General features: G+C 35.3%; 1 protein-coding gene across 4 annotated transcripts in view; it reads left to right on the forward strand.

Annotated features, from left to right (window-relative positions):
- Window positions 1–25,385, forward strand: part of Zir (dedicator of cytokinesis) — a 302,289-nt gene extending 276,904 nt beyond the window's left edge. For all 4 annotated transcript variants that reach the window (XM_069836641.1, XM_069836643.1, XM_069836642.1 and 1 more), the window contains 3 exons: window positions 5,674–5,800; window positions 19,697–19,823; window positions 23,647–25,385. In XM_069836641.1, the coding sequence (XP_069692742.1) occupies window positions 5,674–5,800; window positions 19,697–19,823; window positions 23,647–23,803 (411 nt within the window). In that variant the 3' untranslated portion in view covers window positions 23,804–25,385. The remainder of the gene's footprint in view (window positions 1–5,673; window positions 5,801–19,696; window positions 19,824–23,646) is intronic.
- Window positions 25,386–25,656: the final 271 nt, after the last annotated feature.

Raw genomic sequence — 25,656 nt, forward strand, 5'->3', positions numbered from 1 at the left:
GTCACATCAAATGAGGGATGAGTGGTATTACTCTTCTCAGTTTCTGTTACTGATTTTTACCCTCTCCTTACACACACTGCAACTCAGCTCTAGTTTACACCTTTATGCTAAGGGGATTTTAAACAAAATCATTCATTTTAAATTTTTCACTAAAATAGAAAGTAATCAAATATCTCCTATGCACTATTACACTTTCACTTCATCAACACCATTATCGCAGCTAGAATCAAGTTCCATTTTTATTTGTATCTACATCTTATGGTTCTCTTTCATCCACATAATGTTTCTAAACTGTCCTTCTGTTTCAATGCAACACTTTTTCCATTCCTTCTAGGCATATTTTTAGACTAAATTTTAGCTATACACACTAATTTTGTACTGGTTTTAAAATAACTAAATATATAGGCCTACGCAACTGAAAATAATTACTGATATCATCTCAGTACTTCAACATTTGATGCAGCTAGGTTATATCATGTTATGTACCCACATGGACATCATAGAAGAAAGGGTGAAAACAAGCCTGTGTTAAAGGTACCATATTCTGTGATTCTGTGTACTTGACATGTACAGGACAGAATCTTGGGATGTAATAGAAGTTAATAACTTTTGTTCTGTATATCTTACGTTTACATGCTGCCCTCTATCAAAAATATATTACATACGACATTGTCTTGGCGTCCAGTAGGTCTTTTCACAATAAATATATAAATGAAAATAGATTGGAAGCAAATTCTGGAATTATTAAAAATACAGAGTAGATCCTTGCCACGTCCATGTAGGTGGGATTTAAAGAGCATAGGAATTTTAAAATGGTGTTATTTCAAGCATTTCCAAATGTTGTAGGATAGTTAAACTTTGTAAACATACAAAGAGAGCATCTAGGAACTATTCTATGTATAAATCTAAAAAAAAAAATTTTTTTTTTCTCTCTAGCATGACTATATTTTCAGTATAGTCCCCCTTCAAGAAGTGTGTGTATGTGATTATATACAGAGTGTCACAGAAAGATTGTAACAAACTTCGTGGAGATGTATTGGAGGACATTTTAGGCAAATTGAGATATGGAATGTACAGGTCTTATATTATATGTATGGACCACTGGCACATTGTTTTGCTTCTCAGTGTGTGGACATGTCACAATTGGCCGCACTCATATGTTAACCCCACTACTTAAAATATGTATAAAATCGTACTTTATAGAAGATGCTGGAAATGTCGTCCTCCCTCGACTAAACAGGCAATTTTATCAGGAAAACACATTCTTATTGGCACGATTAAGTTTGGCCATTATAATGTTTCTAATTTCATTTGTTATGTTTTCCTTTAATTCGTCCATGTGATTTATTTTCTTCCGTCAGCTGATGAAAAAGTGGAGTCAAAATATCATTTTTCTACCTCTCTACATTTACTGTCTTGTAAAAATCGGACCAATTATTCGTGTTGCACGAACAGCACACCAAAGTCCAACTTTCATATCATGAAGAGGGATTCTTTGTACATGATGTGGATTTTCAGGTTGTGATTGTTTACACGAAACCTCGTCTGAAAAGAACACGAGCTGCGGGTCTATTAAACGTTCAGTCACTGATGAAAAAAACTCACAATAATGCACTCATGCTACTGGAGACATGTACACTTCTAAGGCTTCAGTTTTAACAATTTTCTTGCTTTATATGCAGATGACACTGAAATCTCCACGTGTGCTAATTTCGGGAGTGATTTTATTGGCGACTGTTCAAGATGTGTGCCAATTTGTTCCAGTTTGTTCTGCATTAGAATTTTACGTTTTTGCGTGTTTTTTTTTTTGTCTTGCACTGAACCAATAGATTCAAATCAGTTCACAATATCATGAATTGCAGTTCTGGAAGGAGGTAATTAACCAGGGAATGTTTGAATAAATTCTGCACGAACATGGTGAGCTGATTCATACTTATAATAACCTTCACACACAAAAATGCGTTGCCTGTCTAATCATCTTGACGAACGAATGTACACTGCCCTGAGAGAACAGCATATTTATACTGGGAATGATGCTTGTCATGCCAGTGGGTCGGTACATATAATATTCACTGAAGCCTCTGTTTGGTGCTACATCATTGTAAACGTGCACATAGGCAAATCTGTATGTTTTGAACTTGAACCTGCTTGCTGCTTGCTTTCTTACTCTGAGCTGTGGTACAGTCATGTTGACAGCACACAAGTGTGTAGTGATGCTGCCAGCAGAAGCTTTGAACACTGCTGCGAAGTTGTCAGATTGTTTTGTTTTTCCTTCTTCTCTTTAAAACTTAATGAAATAAAACGTGTTCCTTACTAATTGTTTTGTTTTAATACCTGTTTGGTACATAGGCGGCCGGATAGCTCAGTTGGTAGAGCAGCTGGCTACGGACTGGAAGGTCCGGGGTTCGATCCCAGGTGGTGACAGGATTTTTTCTCGTTGCCAAACTTTCAGAACGGCCCCGAGGTTCACTCAGCCTCCTATAAAATTGAGTACCGGGTCTATCCCGGGGGTAAAAGGCGGTCAGAGCGTGGTGCCGACCACACCACCTCATTCTAGTGCCGAGGTCATGGAAAGCATGGGGCTCTACCTCCATGCCCCCCAAGTGCCTTCAAGGCATGTTACGGGGATACCTTTACCTGTTTGGTACATACCAGTGGCGTCTCCTGACTTTGATCTTAAGGCGTTGGCAAAGAAAAAATTAAATAAAACATACTTTATTAACCTTTACATATTCCCTCACATTTTTGTGAACAAATAATAGGAAAGTCATTCATAAAGGTAATTAGCGTAAATTTTCGTCTAATTTTGAAACATCAGTAAAACTGAATAAAGCTGAGAGAGTAAACATCGACTGAGATAAATCTAAACAACATATAAGTATAATTAATTAAAAACCAAAAACACTAAAGCTGTCTCATTACTCACAGTTATTTGAATTCGAAATCCACTCTCCTTTCCTTCTGCAAGAATTTCTTGATTACTGCTTCGTAGAACCTGGATTTGTCCTCTCGTAAGTTGGCAAGTAATTCCTTCTCGATTGAGATAAGGCTTAAGTTAGACATCCGATTCTGTGTTTGAGTGGAGCGGCAGTAGGTGTGGATCCTCTTCAATGATGAGAATGACCTCTCCACAGATGACGTAGTGCAAGGAATTGTTGAGACCAGCAATGCTAATTTGTATATTTCCGTAAATCCACTCATTAAATTCATGTCCAATAGATAATTTACAATTTGAATTGGCGTTTTGTCCGTCCCTTCATTAGAAGCATATCATACGTGAAGTTCATTCTGGAGTTTGCTTACATTAAAAACACTGCCATAAATATTTTGCACTCTATTTAATAAATCATTAGGAAAGTTTTCTCTTTTATTGAAGTGGGCCATTTTTGTTGGATTTATAAAATTAAAATACTGTAGCTTTTCAAATGATGCAAATCTAATTGTTAACTGATTGCTAACATTATCAATGATTTCGAAATAAAGTCGCTTGAAATAATCTCGCTGTGACTCAGTGTTCAATCTCCTCTTTTTTACTTCAATCACCTCTTCATCTTCCACAGTATCATGAATAGAAGACCACACTGCTTCGAAATTCTCTCTTTCCTTTTGCAGCTGCTGTTGAAATTCTGTAATTTTACTACTGGCATACAAAATATCAACATTTTTAAACTGGAGTATAGTGAACAAAACATCCGAAAAAGCAAGTAGGTTAGATAGAATCTTTATTAAAAATATGTTCTGGAAATCCTTGAGGAAGCTAGAAAATCCATTTGCGGTCATTGCAGTTATATGATCAAAGTTTCCACTTTCCTTAACATGTTCAAAGAACATTATCAACGCTTCTCTATTCTCACTGACTGTATGGATAAGTCTAGAGGTAAAATTCCATCGGGTATTAGACAATGATGGTAACTTTCGGGACATGAATGCTGAAAGCTCATGTAACCTCTTAGAAGAACGAGAAAAAAATGTAGGCAGTGATTTAAGACCGGAAAAAAATACTTTTAGGTCCTTGTTACATTCTAATGATTGTTGAAGTACTAGGTTCATAACATGAGCATAGCAGTGCGTAAAGAGAGCTTTAGGATATTTTTCCAAAACTTTGCTTTGAAGTCCATTGAGGTGACTACTCATCACGGCAGCACCATCATAATATGTTTGAGCGACTAGTTTATCCCCACAGTTATATTGTTCCATTACATCATTGACATGATCAAAAAGAGCTGCTGCAGTTCTGTCAGCGCTCACGTCACGAAACCCAAGAAACCGTTCTACTACTTTCTTCTGTGAAACTGGAAAATAACGAAATACAGTTTTACATCTGATGTTTCATCAAGCATAATAGCCACAAAATCTGTATTCTGGATTTCGTTGTAGATTTCATCCCTCAGAACATCGGCTACTGAATTGATTAAATCATTTTGAATGTTTGCTGAAGTACCGCGGAAAACTGTAGACGTTAGTAAATGTTCTTTCAATGGTGAATCGAACTCGGCACTTGCAAGAAGAAATTCCACGTAATTTCCTTTGTTTATAGATTCTGAACTTTCCTCGTGGCCTCGAAATGACTGTTCCTGATTCGCTAAATAGCAAACAGCATTAATCAATCTCTTTAATATTTCCCTGTTCTTTTTCGCTTTTTCGTTATGCAGTTCTATTTCAACCTTTCGTTGAGAATCCAGAAGAACGTCAATTCTAGTAGGGGATGCAATAAATCTGTTGAACGTTAAAAAACTAGAGAGATGAATTTCTGACTCACTATGTTTCTTCACAGCAGTATTAAGGTGATTTAAATCACCATACCCTTGCTGATTCCAAACAGTTTTCTTTGTTGAGAATAACAAACATGTCCAACAATAAAATCTGTTCACTACATCACAGCCGCAAAGCCAGCTTGAAAATCTCATATAGCTCTTTCCGAAAATGTCTCTCAAACCCCCTTCCAGTTCCAGTAGCACCACATTTGCCCTTTACAGACGTTGATATTATTAAATTAGGACATGGTCTGCCGCTGTCAACAACTTGTTTTTTCTGTGCGTAAGGAAGCGATGAAAAAGGACTATGTAATAGTTTTTGTACAATGCTTTCACTAGCCATCTTAAAACGATACGCAACATCAGCGATAACTGCTCATGCCGGTACTGGCGTCGGCGTGTGGCGTTGGAAGTAGTTTCAACGTCCTGAGGAGCTAAAAGACGAGGGAGAGAGTGAGAGGGCGCAAGCGCAATGAGTCTCAAGACAGCCAGTGACTCGTTGCAACGCCATGGCAAAGTTTAGCGCGTTTCATACTGCTAGGCTAGGCCGCTAGACGATAGATATCAGTAGCAGTTCAGTTGAAGCGTTAATAATCATTATTAAAGAAAAACACTCATGTAATGTACTTTATACGGATTAAAATAATAATACCATAATTTCCTAATTTTATTTGGGCGTTGGCGCACGACCCGCACACCCCCAGAAGACGCCACTGGTACATACTAATACATTCTTTCTTTCTTTGTCAGTTTCCCTCTTTTCCGTCTTACACGCCACTGCCGGGAATCGAACCTCGGACAGCTTGGTTAGGAAGTGCACATGCTATCCACATAGCCCCATATATACTGTACTGTATCTTCATTAATATTGTGTGCACAGTTTAATACAGCTCTACATTTACCTGTACTACTTGTGCAGATTGTTCTCACTCCAATTGAAGTGGCAATAGAGGACATACAGAAGAAAACAATGGAACTGGCACAAGCTACACAGCAAGAGCCGCCAGATCCCAAAATTCTTCAAATGGTGCTTCAAGGATGTATAGGTAAGGAACATATGCTGTATTATTTATTCTTAACATGAATAGTATAGCATTCATTGGTAACAGGGGTTGTGTGCCACCCCAAACATTTAACATGCAAATGAACAAATACTGTAGATATATTTATGGAATCATTTTTACTATTAAATTATGACTTTCCTACACAGAAAAAGTAACGTATTTATAATAAAAGTATATAATATAGTTTTAAGGTCTATTCACACATCTCCGGGACGTGACAATGCTTTTCATGATGTAGCGATATCTTCCGAGAAAATAAAATATTGTCGCCTTGTAAACAAAGTGAAGCATTCCTACACCTCCTGCAACAGCATTCACTGACATGTTCAGTGCTTCTCCGTGGTCATGCTGGCAAAACATTTTCGCTTGCCACCAATATTTTTTCTTTTTTCACGGACGTGCGTACTCTCTTCCTGCCTACCCGCTTTTCTGCTTTCTTCAAGTGTTGTGATTATATTTTATACTTTTGAACTGTTTCTAACCTGTCGAAATGAAGGACGAAATGTTGATTGAGTTAGTGAAGGCACACACATTTTTATATAATTTAGTTGATCCAAAATACATGGATAGTGGGCTGAATATGTGTGTCTGGAACGAAATTGGACGGAAAATGGAAGCTGAAGGTAAGTGTTTATTGTTATTTTATGTCAGTATTTTATTGATTTTATTATATTTAACATAAAAACAATCTGTCTGTAGGACCATCACTTTAGCTAATCTAAATTGAATTAAGTAAATAACATCAAGTAATATACTGTAGTCTAATACAAACAATCTGTCTGTCTGAACATCAATTTATCCAGGGGCAGTTTTTCGGGTGAAGCTCGTAAAGCGGCACTTCACCTGTTTACTAAGCGCAACTTCACTTATTTACAAGTATTTTAATATTTTATTTTATTTCTCTTCGTTTTTGTCTTTTACATTCTGCGTTGTGATATGTTCTGCACTTAGGTATTCTGCATTATGGAACACTAGTCCCATTGTACTGTAACTTGTCACTACTGGTTGGCGCAGAGAGGAGTGGGGAAGGGTGAAGATTGCAGTTATTTCCCTCTTTCCAAGGCAGAGCATCTCAGTTTGCGGATTTGTTTATAGGTAACCATGGCAACGAACCCTTGTAAGATTTCTATAGAGCCTGTCTTCGAGGGTATTGAATCGCTGACAAAACATTTCTTTTGTAGCTGCAAACACCCTTATAGCCTCCTGGCTTGGCTCTTTTGAAAGGAAATAACGGCACATGAATACAGTAAGATAAATTCCTTGTCTTTCACAGTGTTCACACTTTTTTGTACCTCTTCATTTCAGTTTGTGAGACATGTGAATAGAGTGATTGTGTTATATCTTGTTGCTAAAACGCTATATTAGAAGATTAAGTTAACTAGGTAATTATTTATTTTTAGTGATAGTTTTGCAATTATTTTTAAAAGTGGTGACTCAGGTATTTTTATTAACAATGAGGAATGTATCCTATAGACGATATAGTGTGTAGCATGTTATAGACACCATTTTCATGGTGGACTGAAGGTGATAAAAGAGATGTATAGTTAACGGGGAAATCAACACTTGTTCTTAATATATCGGCAAAAAAAGTTGGAAAGGAAAGGTGCATGATCTTACACGAAACATTTTAAAAGTACATGGTACAGTGAATATCAGTGGCTGTGCGGTAGTTCTTATTTGGAAAAATTGTTTTGTTGTCTCTGTTTGTTAGTTGAAATAAAAAAATCAGCATGGAACTCGGATGGATTTTGTGACTTGCTAAATAACAACCGATCACTGCATAAACATTCACATTCTGCAGAACATTTCAAGTGTGTTTTGCAATTAAAACACCTCGAGAAAAATCAGAATACTATTTCTGACGCTCTGAAAGAAAATTCGCGCCTTTATATAGCCCAGTACAACGAAAATGTCAGATTGAACAGATTAGTGTTGCGTGTAGTAATCAATGCAGTCTTATTTTTGGCGAGATAAGAACTGGCATTTTGTGGACATGATGAAAGTTCATCTTCATCTAATTGGAGGAATTTTAAAGAACTTCTGTCACTTTTAATTTCATTGAGTTCATTAGACATATAACAACATTATGCCAAAATCAAATGTGTTTTTACCGGAGTTTCAAAAATAATACAAAATGAAATAATTGAGTGTATTTCTGATTACATTAATGATTATGTTAAACTTGAAATAACCAGTTGTGACTTTTTCTCAGTTCAGATTTACGACACTACAAATATCACACAAAAATCTCAGTGCTCCTTGATTGTAAGACTTATAAACACAAACGGTGAATTGGTGGAACAATATTTGTTCTTTTTAACGTGAGTTGTGATCGAACCTCAGAAACAGTGTTCAGTTTGGTGGATACTGTGTTAGGGCCATTTGACTATAAGACAAAGCTTGTAGGACAATGTTATGATGGGGCAAGTGTGATGTCTGGACAATTAAATGCATTGCAAAAGCCAAAAGCGAGTGAAAGAATTTGCACCTCAGGCTATATTTATTCATTGTTTGGCCCATAGATTGAACCTGGTATTACAAAACTTGCTGAAACAGGTGTCCCAGTGCCGTGTCTTTTTTGCTGATATTAGTGACATCCCATCATTTTTTCATCATTCTGCTAAGAGAAGTTATGTTCTCAATACAATAGTAGCAAGGCGTATACCTACAACAACAGATACTAGATGGAGTTCAAATTCAAAATTGGTGAAAGTAGTTGCAGAAGAATGGGATGATTTGAAAGCAGTTTTTGAGGCAATAGCTAATGATTTTAAATCTGATCAAACAGCAGTTAGACTTTTAAACGAGTTCCTCAATTGTATGAAGAATTTTGAATTTGCATTTCTTGTTATTGTTTTCAATGAAATCTTTCAGGTCACTAGCATTTTATTTGATATCCTTTAAAAGAAATCGTTGGACATTATTTTTTGTGAGAAACAAGTAAATAATACTTTAATTTGATCAAACAAAAAAGAACAGATGAAGTTTTTGTCAGTTTTTTAAGGCTAAAGAAAGAGGTGAATTTTCAGGGTGGAAATGTGTTAAGCTGTCAGAAGGTGAACTTTTTCAGAAGTACAAACAGTCATTTTTTTAAATACTTGACGTCAGTTTGATGCAAGTTAACACTAGATTTCAATACATTGAACAGCTTCAGTTTTGCTGTTACCAATACTTCAAAATTTCTTCAGTATTCAAATGTTTTTCCTTCTAATGCTTTCGCCACTCTACAAAAGACTTTCCCAAATTTGTTCAAAGTAAGTTGTTTGAAAACAAAACTAGAGCTTCTCTATGCAGATCATGAGTAATCAGAACATTCCCCTGATACAAGCACTAAAACTTGTAAGAGAAAACAAAGACGTATTTGAGGAAACCTATAGGCTCTTTTTCCTTATTGTGACATTACTGTCAACAAGCGTTTCAGTGGAGCGAAGTTTTTCTGCATTCAACCGCTTAAACACAAATCTTCGAAGTTCAATGGCACAAGGGAGATTAACATTATTGGCGTGCATCTCCATTCACAAGGACTTGCTACATGATCTGATTAAGAAGCAGCCATTTCATGATGACATCATTGCCAATTCTCCATCTGTAGAGACAGACGAATCAACTTAATCTACAAAAAATAGGTAAGTCGTACATTATGTTCCTTAATAAAAGAGCTTCACCAACTGTTGAGGTTAGGAGCCGCCACTGAATTTAAATAATCTAAATTTAATTAAATAAGTAACATCATATTATAAAAACAATATCTGTCGGAACATCAATGTAATTGACATTCTGAGAGTTTTACATAATAGCATTTCAAGAAGCTCCTCAGACAAACACAAAGTGACGTTATGGATAGTTTTCATATATTTTCTTGTCACAGTACTGAACCAGCTTCGAGCAGAAATATTCTTTGAACTTTTCCCTAATGCTAAAAGCCTCTCTGGTCGAATTCCCTCCATGAGCGTGCAAGTTTTGGAGCTGTGGATTTATTAACTGTTAGTTTGTGGAAACACATGTTTCATTTACTAGCATCAAAGGCTTGTCGTCATACTTCTTAATGAAATTATGTAGCACACAAGTTGCTAGTATTATGTTATCGACGTTTTCTGGCTTTGATTGAATTCATCTGTTGTAAATTCTGAATTTTTGGGCTAGAATACCGAAAGCATTTTCAACTACCTTCCAAGCACAGCTGAGTCGGTAATTGAAAATGCACTTTGTTGTGTCCAATTGCTGGCCTGGATATGTTCTCATAATATATCTCTTTAAAGGGAATGCCTCGTCACCCACTACTACATGTGGCACTTCAATAGACGATCCTGGCAGTGGTTTATATCCAGGAACTGATAACACCTTGTTCAAAAGCTTTGCTAATGTTTGAATGAGTCCAGACACCCCCATCGCTGTTCTTACTGTAAGAATCTACGTCTATGGCAATGAAGTTGTAGTTCGCATCTACAAGTGCTAATAAAATAACTGAAAAAGTTTTGTTGTAATTGTGAAACTGGGAGCCACTGTTTGGCGGAGCCTGAATGATAACATGTTTGTCATCAACTGATCCCAAACAGTTCGGGAAATTCCAGCATTCCTGGAAGTCTTTCTCGATGGCTTTCCACATTTCCTCTGTTAGTTGAGGCATTACTTCGTGCATAAGCACTCCAATTATAGTTTCACATGTTTCTTTCACGATGTTGTGTATAGTGGAATGTGCTAGATCAGTGGTCGTCAGCACTTGCTGAAATGTGCAATGGGTACGCGGTGCCGTCCCGTGTGCACTGTTGTGCAACAGGGAGAGATAGAGAGCATACCCGCTAGCAGTTATGAGAGCACTATAGTGCACAGCATTTTCCGTGGGTAAGAGAGGCTAGCCCCAGCGTGCTCTGTGCTGACGACCCCTGCCCTAGATGGTGGCTGAAAGATATCGTTTTAAAAGATTCCCCAGTTACCAGGAATCTGAAACAATTAAATTAAAATAACACTTAAATTGTGTTTGTAGCTAATTTTAAAAAGTGTAAATGTACGGAGGGCCTAGGGCTACACACTTTGTCTTTTTTCAGGTGAAAGATGCAAGACGAGATGGAACAATATCAGGGATTATTATAAGAAGTCACTAAAAAAATGAAAACTACAAGTGAACAGGCAGCGAAACAAGTAAAACGGTACAGATTTGCGGATCAATTAAGTTTCTTGACTAAATATTTCAATGAAAGACACAAAAGGAAACATTCGTCTAGCAATAGATAATGACTGTGAAAGTGAAGACGAACAAGAATCTGAAAATACAGCAGAACAACCACAACCATAACCCCAGCAGCAGCTTGTACAATAAAGTGCTTTATTGAGGCTTCTGTTGTACATATATTTTTGTTGGTTGATATTGTTCTGTTTGTTTTATTATACTTTATGTGATGATTTTAATATATTATCTATATTTAATATATGTGAATATAGATTGAATATAATGCCTCAAGACATTAACAACACGGGTATACCTACAGACAATAACAGTGCTAAAACTGACTCCTCTGCGTTTTCAACTCCTCGAAGGTGTAGCACAAAAAGAAAGGTTCAGCATGAAACAGTATCATCGCTACTGATAAAATACTTCCTCGATAAACATTCTGCACAGGAAGCAACTACATCTAACAAGGCCACTGTAAATTTCCTACATCTCTTTGATGCTTTTTTATTTGGAATTTCCCCTATGTTGAAGTCAAAGGAGACTCCATACTCTCATTATCAGCTAATGCCGCTAAGGGTTGACAAGAGACTTGTGTCGAGGTGGTACCCTGCTACTCAATAAGCATCATTTCGTATTTGTGAACTGTTGCGAAAATGTCTGATTTTGCTAAACTCAAATAGTAGCTGCATTTTGTAAACTTAATTGATGTTTGTATAACTGGGTTCAAAAAGAATAGACTGACTCTTGGTAGTTTAAATATAAAGTTTTTAAGTCAGGTTCACACGAGTAAACTCATTGCATTCTAAAATAATGCTGTGATGTTTGTTTTGGTGATTCTTTGATAGTGATCCGTCTACAATGCAGCAAGTGCTACAAAGTGGTGTAGCATAGGGGTAAGGTTTCTGATTTCGGGATTAGAGGTTGTATGTTCACTTCCCGGCTGGGTTGGTTTTTTAATTGTATTATTTTATATTTTTAATGACAAGTGTTAATGAAATTTGTTAATAAACTTGGTTATGCAAGTCTTTCAAACATATTACAACATATCCTTCATGGGCTATTATTAGGCACGACCTAGCCTGTATACAAAATTAATAGTTTATTTGCTTTCTCGAAAATCAGAAGCACATCAAATATAAGTAAACAAAATTTATAGTCAGTTTCATGTGTTCATCATAGGACCTTCATAATAATAATAATAATAATATTATTATTATTATTATTATTATTATTATTATTATTATTATTATTATTATTATTATAAGTTCCCAGACCCTTATACTTCACAGAAATTAATAATTGTATGCAGTATTATTTATATAAGTATAGCCATGCTACATGGAAGAAATTACAATTAAATATCTCAATAAACAGAAGACAATAATAATAATAATAATAATAATAATAATTTATTTTAGCTGGCAGAGTTAAGGCCATAAGGCCTTCTCTTCCACTCAACCAGCAAAAAGAATATATACATATGCATGAACTTACAAAGAATTCAACAATTTGATTTAGATGAGAGTTACATGTATACAAGAGTTATTTACGAATTAAACAACAAAATACTATGAACTATTAATTAAATACTGAAATAGACTGTGTAGCAGAATTAAGCTAAAATACATAGAATGTTAATATATTTCAAATAATATTGAATAATAGAAAGAGATTATTATGAGACAATTTTGAAAATACAGCACAATCAGGATGATGTCTAAAAGAAAGAAGTAACAATGTAGTCAGTGATAGTTTAAATCAGTATGATTGGAGTGAAATGCTAATAAGGTTATCTTTTAAGCTGTTCTTAAAGGTGTTTATTGTCTTGCAACCTCTAATACTTTGTGACAAGGAATTCCATTGACGTGAGGTGGATACTGTAAAAGATGATGAATAACAAGATGTTCTATGAAGAGGTATACTTAGCGTGCCACAGATAAGTGATCTTTTATTTACGTCATGGTCAGAGTATAGATAAGAGAAATGAGACGAAAGGTAATTTGGTGTTAAGGTGTGCAGAATTCGAAAGAGTAAAGACAAAGAGTGTAAAGTTCTGCGTTCTTTAAGTCGGAGCCACGAAAGACTTGCGAAGGACGGTGATATGTGATCATATCATCGGATGTTGCACATATTCTGAGCTTGCTGTAACTTGACTGACAGTTCAGAACTTAGGTCACTTAACAAAAGTCACAATAATCGAAGTGCGGCATTACTAATAAAGGGAGGGAACACGTAGAATGAAGAGAACTACCTAGAATGCCATATAAACTGCTTCATTATAAACCAGTTGAAAAGAGAAACATAGGATATCCAAGACAACGCTGATCAGACAAATATTAATCCACTTTGAAACCAGAACAATCTTGACTTAATCTGTGTTGTAAAATATGATTATGTTGATGATGATATTATTTCTATATACATCTTGATTACACAACTTTTAACACTATATCACACGGAATATGTATTATATGTCTTTCTCGTGTTAAATTTTACCGTACCTGGTTAACATGTTTCAGCCTGTTATGGGCCATCTTCAGAACTGGATGGTGCTAGTCTTGGCGCCTTCTGTTTGTTTTTCCTATGGGGGTGTGTTTGTCTCAACACACAACTCAATTTCAGAACACACATACTCTTTGACTCCACATTACATTACACAAACACACCCCCACAGGAAACACAAATGAAAGGCGCCAAGACCAGCACCAACCAGTTCTGAAGATGGCTCATAACAGGCTGAAACATGTTAACTAGGTACAGTAAAATTTAACGCTTGAAAGACATATAATACATATTCCGTATATTATTTCTACTTGTTTGTTGACAAATGTTCCAGACCAAGCCTCATAATCACTGCCCTGAGTGAAGACTATTTCATTGTAATAGGATTCTCTTCCCTTGTCATAACACATTTGTAAGACGTGAGTGATCCTACATTATGGGAGTTGTGAAACTTTCGTAAGTGTCACGAGTGTTTTTGGTGAAAAATACTATTTATTTCTGTAGTTAATATTCAGTCCGGCTTTGTTTCTCCTGAGAATGACGAGTAAGTAAAATCTTAAAAAGTAAAAACGAGTGGACACCCGAAGAAGCTATGGAGAGACCAGCTTTTCACCTGAGACGGAACAGGCCAAATGGCCTAAACCCTGATAGCTATTGATGATGATGATGATGATGATGATGATGATATTCAAAACACATATCAAAGTAAAATAATTGTAATATATAGCAAAATAAAAAGACGACCTATCCTTCTCTAGATCCCACGCAAAATTTTATGGTTTAAGTCGATATGTAAGTTAGACTCTAATTAATTTTTGCAGTATCATGACTGGTCGAAAAAGGGGCTTCAAGAACATAACAACTGCAAGTATCGGACATATGACTGATATCACTTCATTTCAGAATCACTTCAGTGAATGTTCTCCACTCAATGTTGTGAAAAAATTCAAAAGTAAAAATATGTAGATAACGCAGGAACTTAAAAATCTCACGTATTAAAAAGAAGAATCTATATGTAATGAGTAGCAATGTAATGATCCTCATGTTCTTAAGTACTACAAGAAGTACTGTGTAATTTTATCAAAAGTTATAAAAGATGCAAAAAGAATATTTTGAATAGAAAAATACAAAATTCAGATAATCCAATTAAAGCTATTCGTAATATTATTAAAGTTAAACTTGTAGATGTCCTAAGAAAGAAAATATTTCTTCATTAAAATCAGTGATTATAAAGTAGAGGATCCCAAATCTATTCCAAATTCTTTTAACACCTTATAGTATAATATAGATAGATAGATATTTATTTGTCATCAACATTTATATTAGTTATGGTGTACCACAACTTATGTACACGGGTTTCACCATAACTTTCTATTACATATACCTACAAATAGCATGCAATCCCGACAGCTGTTAAACTCATAACTCATCTACTCCCGCTATTAATATAGTATAATATAACATACTGTAAATATTATTGACAACTTAAACATTCAAGATTTTGCAAAAGATGCTGCAATTGGTTACTTAACGGCATTTAATAATTAGTATTAATATATCTAATTAGTCAATAACTGCAACAATGCTTTTTCATTCAGTCATAACATGAATAAAATTGAATTCACATTAAATTAAACACTATTGCAAACACGTAGATAAAATAGTTAAAATCAACTGAAGGGGTGAGAATGAAATAGTCCAAGTCCAAAGTTACACTTTTAACAAAAGTTGATTTGTGCGAGTGCATTTCTTACACATATGGGAAAGCTACTAATAAAATATTGTAATAATTACTCAACAAATGACATAGGCCTAAGGACTCTAAACCTTTGTAAAAGTTTGTCTGTGTGGCTTTTAATTTCATTCTAATTGTTAGTTTTTAATATGTGTGTGTGCGTGCTCGCTCGTTCGTTCGTTCATTCATTAGATTAATGTTTATAATATTATAATTTGTAATTTTGTATTGTCTGTGATCATTAACACTTAATCTCAGGACTTTTTAAAACTCATTTCAACGTTCTTTAGCTATTTCAACGTTTAGACAAAAAAAATTGTTTGTATAGACTAAGAATCGAACCTGCTCTCTTCTACACAACATGCAGAAGTCAGCATCTGAGCTATTGAAACGACACGAAAGCTTTTCTTTCTGTGCAGAGTGTCGATCTAGTCATGAAGGTCCAATGTCGATTTAACTACACGATTTCTGTATATATTTATCTATTATTTACGACATATTACCATATTTTTTGCAGTTTTTGAAATGAATTTCGGAATGCTGCTAGTAACAAACCAAATAGCCTGAATTTAAGTAACTCAGTATTCGTTATCTTGTGTATCAGTGCTCTGTTCTCCAATCATGCGCTGTGTCTTACATGTGAGACTTAGGAATATTCAATTGTTTCATTCTTTTCTTGGGGAACTGTACATAAGCTTTCTTCCATCGGGTCGGATATGTCGAGGTCATAAGCGAGGCGTTAAAGATGTGTGTCACAGTTGGCAATATTACGTTTTTGATTTTACGCAGTACAACAATGCTGATGCAGCCAACTCCTTCAGCTTTTGTACTTATCCATTTTATAGCTTCCTTTACGTCTAAGTCTGTTATGTATGTGAAGAAAAGCTTCTCGTTCGTTTGACAGGTTGCTTGCAGTAGTTCATACATTGTCTGTTCTTTCTCCGTGGGGTCAGTCAATTGGTTGTGAGTGTATCGTGGTAAAATGGTCATTAAGAGCGTCCAGTGAAATAGAAAAGTCGTTTGCTTGGTCCTTCTGCCTCCCTATACCCATTGTTTTCAAGTCTCTCCGTAGTGCTGATGGCTTTGAAGATGGTCCAATAATGTGATGCATGTGTCGAAATTTCGAATTTCGTATTTATTGGGTAACTTTCTTACGTAATTGTTTGTACTCAGATTGTCCTCAGATCTGGTCCTTCTTGTATTTACGGTAAGCTGCGTCATGTTCAGTCATCATAGTGCGTTCAATCATCATCATAGAATATTGTTACACTATTGGGTGGAAAACATCTGTCTAGCTTATCTACCATTCTGTGTCATGTCATAACACATCATAGCTTAGCTTTCTATGTGATAGCCTTAAGACTTGTGAGTACATATTTGTAACTTACCATCACATTCAGCTTTTGCAAGTGGATTGTATATTATAATAGTTTTTAGTGACTGTTTTTCTACTCATATGTGCTAAAGGATGGACCACAGAACCGAGCCAATGAATATTATTAGGTTATTAGGTTAGATTTCACTTACACTCATTCATATTTATTAAAATGAACAGTAGTTTCTAAACAAACAGTGACTTAACAAGACGCTGATGAATCTAGAATAATCTCTCCGTCCTGATCCTTATTTCGGATTTTACAAGTTAACACACATCCATGAGTGTTAATAATTTTAAAATAATTGATGTTAATTAACTTAATTAATCCTGCAAAATTAAAATTATTAATTAAATAATAGATAGAGGGGTAAATTAATGCCTTAATTTATATTCATTAGCTACAGCATTGAGTCATTTATGATATAAGTGCTCTCATTTTTTCTGAACTTAAGGGAACAGTCCCTATTTCTTCTCTCTTAGTCTCGGGAGTTAATACTTGAAAAAGATGGAGGAAAATCACCATACAATAGTCTTTACATGTAGTTGTTATTGTTATTTAAAATCAATTCCTTATTGCTTTTTGACAAAACAATTTAAATTTCATTGTTACTATTGAAAAGAAAAATCGCCCCATTTACAATGCAATTGTAAGATTTAATTATAATAATTATTATTTATTAAAACATATTGTTAAAATAAAGCAATAAATTAAAAATTTTCTACATTTCATTTACAGTTGGGAAGAGAATAAAAATGAAAATAAAACAGATCATCTCTGGCCAGTTCATTTTCTTTATTACAGTAAAATCCCTCGTATCTGGCACCCAAATAACTGGCAATACCAAAACAATGGCACTTTCGGCTAGGCCAAAAAAAAAATTGTCATTCATGCGAAAGGGAAGAGTCGAAGATGTGAGTGGTTTTCGTGGATCGCACATGCCCCATATTGTGTTTACTCTTTGCATTGTTTACTCGTGAAAACATAGCCAGAAAACACCGTTATGCCCCTAGAGTAGATCAGGTAGCATTGGTAAGCTGTCACTTGGGCCTTGTAAACAATGCACAGAGACGATATCTTCAAATTTACCATTTGAACTCGCCTGTTTCGAAGGGGTGTTGGATGAGTCTAAGTGTAAAATTCTCTGTTATGCTGTAGCGCGTAAAAGTTTCATTTGAGTAATAGTATATATTTATTTCTCTAATGGCATGGAACATTAAAAAATAGTCATCAATTGTCCATCTGATTCATTATCTTAGTACTGGCTTCTTGGATGTACTGTGAAGAGCCGGGCAGCACATTAAGTGGTCCTTGTCCATATCTGCATACAGATTACAGAGCTTGCAGGTGGGCATTTGAAGTAACCCAAACCAATACAGGTGTTCGGTAAGAATGTCATGTAATAGTACAGTATATATTGTGACAGCGACGTGAGATTCGAACTCACTACCAGCGTCCCGCAAGAGAGAAGATCGCGCGGGCTCCACAGAGCACTGAGGGATGGTGCGCGGCGGAGAGAAGAGAGGGGAAAGGGTCTACGCGGCGAGGGAGTGTGCGCGCGCAACTGCTGCATGCAGAGTAAAGGGGGGACGGACCCTCCCGACTCTTCGAGAAGTCCGTCGAAGTGGAAAAATCGGGAATTCGAACTTTCCAGGCTACGTCGCTGTGGTTATAAAAGAAGAAGCGTGAGGGAACTCGGACAGTGTGTGTGTGTGATTCATGATTAGTTTCAGTTGATTAGTCAGGCAGTCAGTGAGTAAGCCAGAGTAAGCAAGCCAGTCTTGTGTACCGGAGTTCGGCTCGAGTGTACGTCCGCAACTGTGTCAGCATCCGAAGGCCTGAGTTCGAGTGCAGTGGACCGCAGTTGGAGGGACCTGAGTTCGAGTACAGTGAACTGTCTCTGAAGGTCTGTGGTTCGAGATACTGTGAACTCGAGTGACTGAGCTAGAAGAACTGTGAACTGAGAACTGATAGTTCTGATTTGTAAATAGTGCTTTGTAAATATTAGTTAAGATTAACAGTTCATTGTTGTTCGTAATAGTCCAAGTAAATTGTCATTGCCGTCAGTGGAGTGCTATAACGAATACTGTGTTGAGTGAAAATCCTATTGTTGATGAGAGCGTTTAAGGTGAATTGTAGAAAGGAATTATTGTTGGAAGAATAAAATCCTATTGTTGAGGTGAAATAAATTCACAATATAAAAAAGGAGACATTAGAGATATGTTAAAGAGGTTCAAATCATCGAGCACTAATTCATCTTCAGAGTTGCGATGTTGGTTACACTGCTCACATCACATGGCCGCCATTTAAAATTGTCATAAAGTTACGAAAACTTTTAGCATTTTTTACGCTATTATGTATTACTGTATTACAATAATTATGAACTGATTAATGTTACATTACCGTATTCAGTAGTAAAAATAAACATTGTACATATTTCAAAACTTTATTTTTAAATATCTATACGAAAATTACAAAATTTCAACATGGAAAAAAGTGTTTGTGCAGTACAGTATGTCTTTACATAATCTATAAACGTATTTTCCAATTATCTGGCAAAATCAATTATCAGGCACTGGCTTTGCCCCACAATTGTCGGATATGAGGAATTCTACTGTATAACCAAAATAAAAATTGAAGAATTTCACTAATATAACACCCAAGAATTTCTACTGCTTTTCTACCTGTATTGCTTAAAAGCTCGTTAAAAAGAAAATTAAATTCATGTTTAATAAGAATAAATTTCTATAATATTTATTATTTACAACAAATTATTATTATTTTTTTTTTTTTTCAGTTTTTCAGTGAATTTCGGAACAAGTTTCAACAACAAACCAAATAGTGAATTTAAATGACTAAATTTCGCGTTATCTTGTGTATCTGTGTTCTGGGTCTCTAATATATATGCAGGATGTTGTATCTAGAACTTTGGATATTCCAACAGCCCAATTTTTCTTTGGATAACTGTACACAAGTAGGCTAATCCAGCAAATCTAATATAAATTTTTCAAGTCTTTTTGCACTATGCTGAGAATTAAAATTATATATTTCAGGTAACACGATTGTGGAATTAAATTGTAATCTTTACTTTACAGGAACAACAGTGAATCAAGGACCAATGGAAATAGCTGTGGTATTCTTGTCCGAACTACTTGATGGCCAGAAAACTGCAACCAAACTGCAGAACAAATTGCGTCTTTGTTTCAAGGACTTTTCGAAAAAGTAATGTATAACAGAACTACTTGACTTGTTGATAATGGAGTAAGCCCACAGAGGATTGGTACCAGTATGTTTGGCAATAAATAGTTGTTACATGTGGAAAAATTAATGTATAACAGAACTACTTGACTTGTTGATAATGGAGTAAGCCCACAGAGGATTGGTACCGGTATGTTTGGCAATAAATAGTTGTTACATATGGAAAAATTAATGTATAACAGAACTACTTGACTTGTTGATAATGGAGTAAGCCCACAGAGGATTGGTACCGGTATGTTTGGCAATAAATAGTTGTTACATGTGGAAAAATTAATCAGAGTTTTAGAGTTTTATATATGTTGCAAGTGCATTTACTGTGTGTTTATAACTACGTATGTAATCTGGCTTATTGCGTACTTTTTTTTTAAACACTATCTTGTTTTATGAAAAGTGAAAGTTTGTAAGATATGTAAAATAAGTATTTGGCGATAGGAAACCTTCCATCCATTAACAATCCACTCTCCCTTTAAGGGGAACTGAACTCAAATCATGCTCTGGAAAAGTGCAGCTCAATAATTTTTCAACTAATTATAATTGCTCTGGTGAAAATAAATAGCTTTCAAGTTACATTCCAAGTCGAGCTGTGATGAAGTCACTCTGTGAATCACCTGACTGCTGGTATGTTGCCCCATTCTGAACAAAGCGTGAGCAATACCATTCATTTTATTCTTATTTACTGGTTCTTTTCTTAAGTAATGAATTAATGACCCTAGATTTTGTGGTCGATTTTTTCGAACCATTATGGTACACCTCGAATGGTGTACCTAGTGCCATAAGCACCGACTTCTTTGAAATATTGGGGGAAGGGGAGGCAGGACTCTGCACAAAAGTCCGAGAGAACTTTAATTTTTTTCTCAAAAATTTCCTTACATGCTTTACAGAAAATAAAATTGTCTGATTTTTCATATAATACCCATTGAAATTGCTTAACCCAAGATGGCTGAAAACTATGGCCTTTATGCACTACTTTTTCTCATTTACTGCTTCGTTGATCCTTGCAGCAATGATGAACGTGAGCTATAATATTAGTTCTACTGCCACTACTTGAAGGCCCTGTGGCCTTAATCCTGTCAGGTTAAATAATAAATACAACCCAAATTATTCGCGTTTATTGCAGATTTATTTTGAACAGTTTTCTTTATTAAATGTATCCATTATCAATAGTTGCATCGCAATCACTGATCACTTAACAAGCATACACCCATGACAATCATCACAACAAATGATCGCTAAAACTGAATGTTGATAGTGTTACTTTAAAATTTCGTAACAAATTTAATTCTTTATGAAAAAAATGTTGAACATTACCCAACTAATAATTTATTAGCTGATATTAGGCAAAAATACAGCCGAATACTCTTCATTGAACTGTTAATTCCTTTTGTTATTAATGGAGAAAAATTCGCTCTGGCACCGAGAATCGAATCCGGGATCCCCAGTTCTACGCACTGGATTCTCAAACACTGAGCTACACCAAAGTTCAACCCACCACACTGGATCGAATCTTTCTCCTTTTGGTTCTTTCCCTTAATGGCCTCACTCTATGTTCGATATATATATATATATATATATATATATATATATACATATATACATATATTAAGTAATCAGTCATCACACAAGGAGCGCACTCATTTGAGTGACTCCTACAGAATTATCTGTTATGGTTACCATTTGTTATTAATGGAGAAAAATTCGCTCCAGCACCGAGGACCAAAAATTAATCTTTACATAGATTGTTCACCCAACAGTGCATGTACTGTAGGAGTCCTGGACGTCAAGTCACTCAAATGAGCGCACTCCTTGTGTGATGTGATGACTAATGACTTAATATATATGTCGAACATGGAGTGAGGCCACTAAGGGAAAGAACCAAAAGGAGAAAGATTCGATCGTGTGTGGTGGGTTGAACTTCGGCATAGCTCAGTGGTTGAAGCACCCAGTGCATAGAACTGGGGACCCGGGTTCAATCTTCGGCACCAGAGCGAATTTTTCTCCATTAATAACAAATGGTAACCATAACAGATAATTCTGTAGGACCAAAAATAAAATTAATCTTTACATATGTTAATCCCTTATTATTATTTCCTTATGACCATTACTGTTCAATCACAATAATTGATAGATTTGAATTGAACTGAAGAAATGTGAATCATAGACAAAGAAATGGGTTACCCATTGCATCATATGTAGGGAATCACCGATCTCAAATGCAGGAGGAAAGAAAGGGAGGGGCTTTGTGAGTTGCGTTACTAATATGTTCATTGCGGCCACTGATCCTTTCTATGGATTTGAAATAACTATTTTAGGCTTATGTACTTCCTCATCTTTCAAAGAAGTTATTTCTTTTTTTAACACGAGGAATCTCTGTTCGAATTATTTGAAAGGCCCAGGCCCCTCTATTAATTTTATTGGGGAGACGATATCCCTGGCTGTGTAAGTTGAGGGGGCAGAAGATACCTTGCCCCTCCAAAATTGGTGCCTATGCATAGTGCCTTTATGTTTAAATACCTCGTCAGTTATTTTACAAGTCAATGTGTGTCGCCAGTGGATGAACAGACTTCTTATTGTATTTCCTTATCATCAACATTGTGGTCAAAATTTGCAATCATGCATTTCCTCAAAAATAAAGTGCACTCTGTTAGGAACGTATTTTAATCACTTATGAAAACATTCCAGACTGCCAGTATGCTTCAAATGATTTTTGTAACTAGAACACTCTGAAATTTGTTGTTGTTAATAGTAATCGTGTTTGTAATATATTCTTGGGAAATCATAGGATGTGGATGCTGCAGATGCGGTTTAAAATTTCATTAAGGAAATTCAAGATCGTTTCCACGTGTAGGTGAAAGTCACCAGAAAGATTATGTATTGTTCCCCCCTCCCCCATTGTTGTAAGACATAACTTTTGCTGCGATTAAATTTCTTTATAAAAATTTTTCTAAGGTGTCATACGTCAAACTTGTAATGAATGTTTGTAAACACATTTTTCATCATAGCTCTTGCCCTGTGTGTTTATCAGACAAGAAAACATCTGTCTGGTTGAAATCTTTACTTTGGAAGTAAATGGCACAAATCCCTGAACGTCATGTTGGAATTTTTTTTTTTTTTTTTTTTTCACTTTGCACACCATTTCTTGTATACACATGGATGTTTATCTTTATTGACAAAAGATTAATAACAGATATTTTATCCTGTCTGGATATGTTAACCATAAAAATTCTGATAAGTCATAAAATATACCGAAAATAGTCATTTCAGTAAATTGATAATTGAACATTATAATTTTTAGCATATACTCGTGACCCCAACAATCCAATGATATACTGCAGTTCAACTCAACATTCACAGCTACTTGCTATATCTGGCAAATAGTCTAGAGTGGCATCGTTACATCAGAGCATCAACTTCATAAATTGAAAACTTTTCTGTATTTTGGGATGTAATTTCCACTGCTACCATAAGCTCCATATCCTCTACTTGTCTCCATGCAGAAAGAATATCCTCCATCTACTGTAACAGATGTCGGTACTCCATTGTTGGTAAAGCTGTTCAGTTGTGCAAGCACTATAATTTAAATGAATGTGTTGGTGCTACCAATTCAACATTAAAGCAGCAGACTTCATACCAAACATGCCTCCTCTCCAGACACTACTCCAGAATTTTTTAGGCTTAGTTACTACTGTAAGATGGATACCATATCTTAAGACCTTCTACCACCTGTATCATTGAGCTTAGACATTTAATATAAACTTCAATCTCTATTTTCCATTTGCATCCTTTACAGGTGTGCAGATGCATTGAGAAAAAATAAAAATCTGATTGGTGCAGATCAGAGGGATTATCAACGTGAATTGGAAAGGAATTATCATCGTTTCACCAGTCGATTGATGCCCTTGATAACAATCAACAACATGGAAAAATTATCTCGTAATAACAGGTAGAGTACTAAAATGAGTCACCATACCTGAGTGAGAAGAGTGAGAAAATGCCATTTGTGGTTTTTGCAGTAAAGCTAACACATCATACTTACACTGCCACTCAGAAATTCTGAACACACATCAATTTGTATTAGTCTTTATCATGTAATTCTTTCGTAGCACTGAGATTTAAACTTGATTGGATATCACTTACGAGATATCCCTTCAGTTTTGTGTCTCAACATTAATTTATTGTAGCGTTTAGAGTGAATGTAATAATACTTCCAGTGACAATGCCATTATGTGCTTAAGAGATTTCCTTCTTTAGAAATATTCAAGAACTCCGATTGCTTTTACAGAAACAATTATTAGCAGGTCATTCCATTCATTATGTAGATCATTCTAGAGTTTTTTTCATAAAGTAGAAAATAGAAAACTCTTTTCAAATTTGATTGTCAAGTTTTTCTACTCTGGATCTACTGTACAAGAGATACACAGACTGAGTGATAATTCCATGTTTGAGATAGGCTTGTAAATATTCGCAAAAGTGCAAAATATTTGGTTATTGTCATGCTTTGTTATGAAATCTCAAATGAAATCTGGATATTGTTTGAGCATTGTATAATATTCTTCATTGTTGAATATGCTGACACAAACATCTGAAAACACTTTTCAACCATAATGGGAAAATCCTAGAGTTTAACACTCAAACATTGCAGAGAGTATGTATTTTCTTTATCGCTGAGCAACAGATGAACACAGAACATTTCTTGCTGAACTAAATTCACTTTATTCCATTCGTCCAATCTTTATCCTTCTCCTTTTGCTTGTTCACAAGACAGTGTACTTTGTAATTGCAATTATTGCTGGAATTGAAATTTCACTGTGCCCAGTGTCCATTCCCAGTTATTGCCATTTACTTCCTTTTCGGAACAATACTGATTGCAGGGTTTCTGAGAAATTTTTCTTGAAATGCTCCTTATGGATGAAAACTGGTTCCCAAAAGTTCGAGTTTATTCTGATGTATTGTGTTTAGCAAGATAACAGCATTAGAATGTTTTGAGTACACAGAATTCGACCTCTGTGCAATTATTGAAATAACAAATAAAAATTTAGTATGGCCAGTAATAGTCCTCTTAGTGGTTATGTACGTTTGTTTAAATAAGAACTAGAAATACCTATTTATCCATTTTTAAATTACTGTACCTGTATGACTTGCTCTTAAACCATTAAGAAGTTCGACATACTGATCGCAGCCAACACAATGTGACATACATATTAATATAACCATTAAACATTTTTTTTTCCCCTTAAATATTGTAATTTCTTAACCTATGGCCTGCATTTGCAAGAAAATAGACGATGCAGGACGACAGCCATTTCAACAGTGGCAGTGTATGATAATTATTTTATATAGTCAAGTTTATATAAACCAACCTCAGTTTTCCATCATATCTAAATGAGACTGGCATGAGCCAGTTGTGTGTGCATGTGTGATTGTATTTGTGAATTGTGTTTATTGACATGTTTAATTGTTGCGGAATGTAACATCATAAAGTGTAACTTCCTATATAGTTCACATTAAAATATTCGATTTTCAGAGCCATATTTTGTAGATTATGCATTATTTTAAAAGCATAGCTGTTTTGATATTGAAAAGGTTAATGTATCTGTGTTTCAGTCATCATGTAGGACAACAAATTCGACATTATTATGTCTTACCCCAAAAACAAAAAAATGATGACTTTAACTGTTTGGAATTGTTGTTGGTGTCTGGCAGTTTATTAATTTATTAAAATACTACTACTACTGCTGCTGCTACTGCTGCTGCTGCTGCTGCTGCTCCTGCTGCTATTCAACGCATTGAAATGCCCTGA

Source organism: Periplaneta americana, chromosome 10, assembly GCF_040183065.1.
Source record: "Periplaneta americana isolate PAMFEO1 chromosome 10, P.americana_PAMFEO1_priV1, whole genome shotgun sequence".
NCBI classification, from domain to species: domain Eukaryota; kingdom Metazoa; phylum Arthropoda; class Insecta; order Blattodea; family Blattidae; genus Periplaneta; species Periplaneta americana.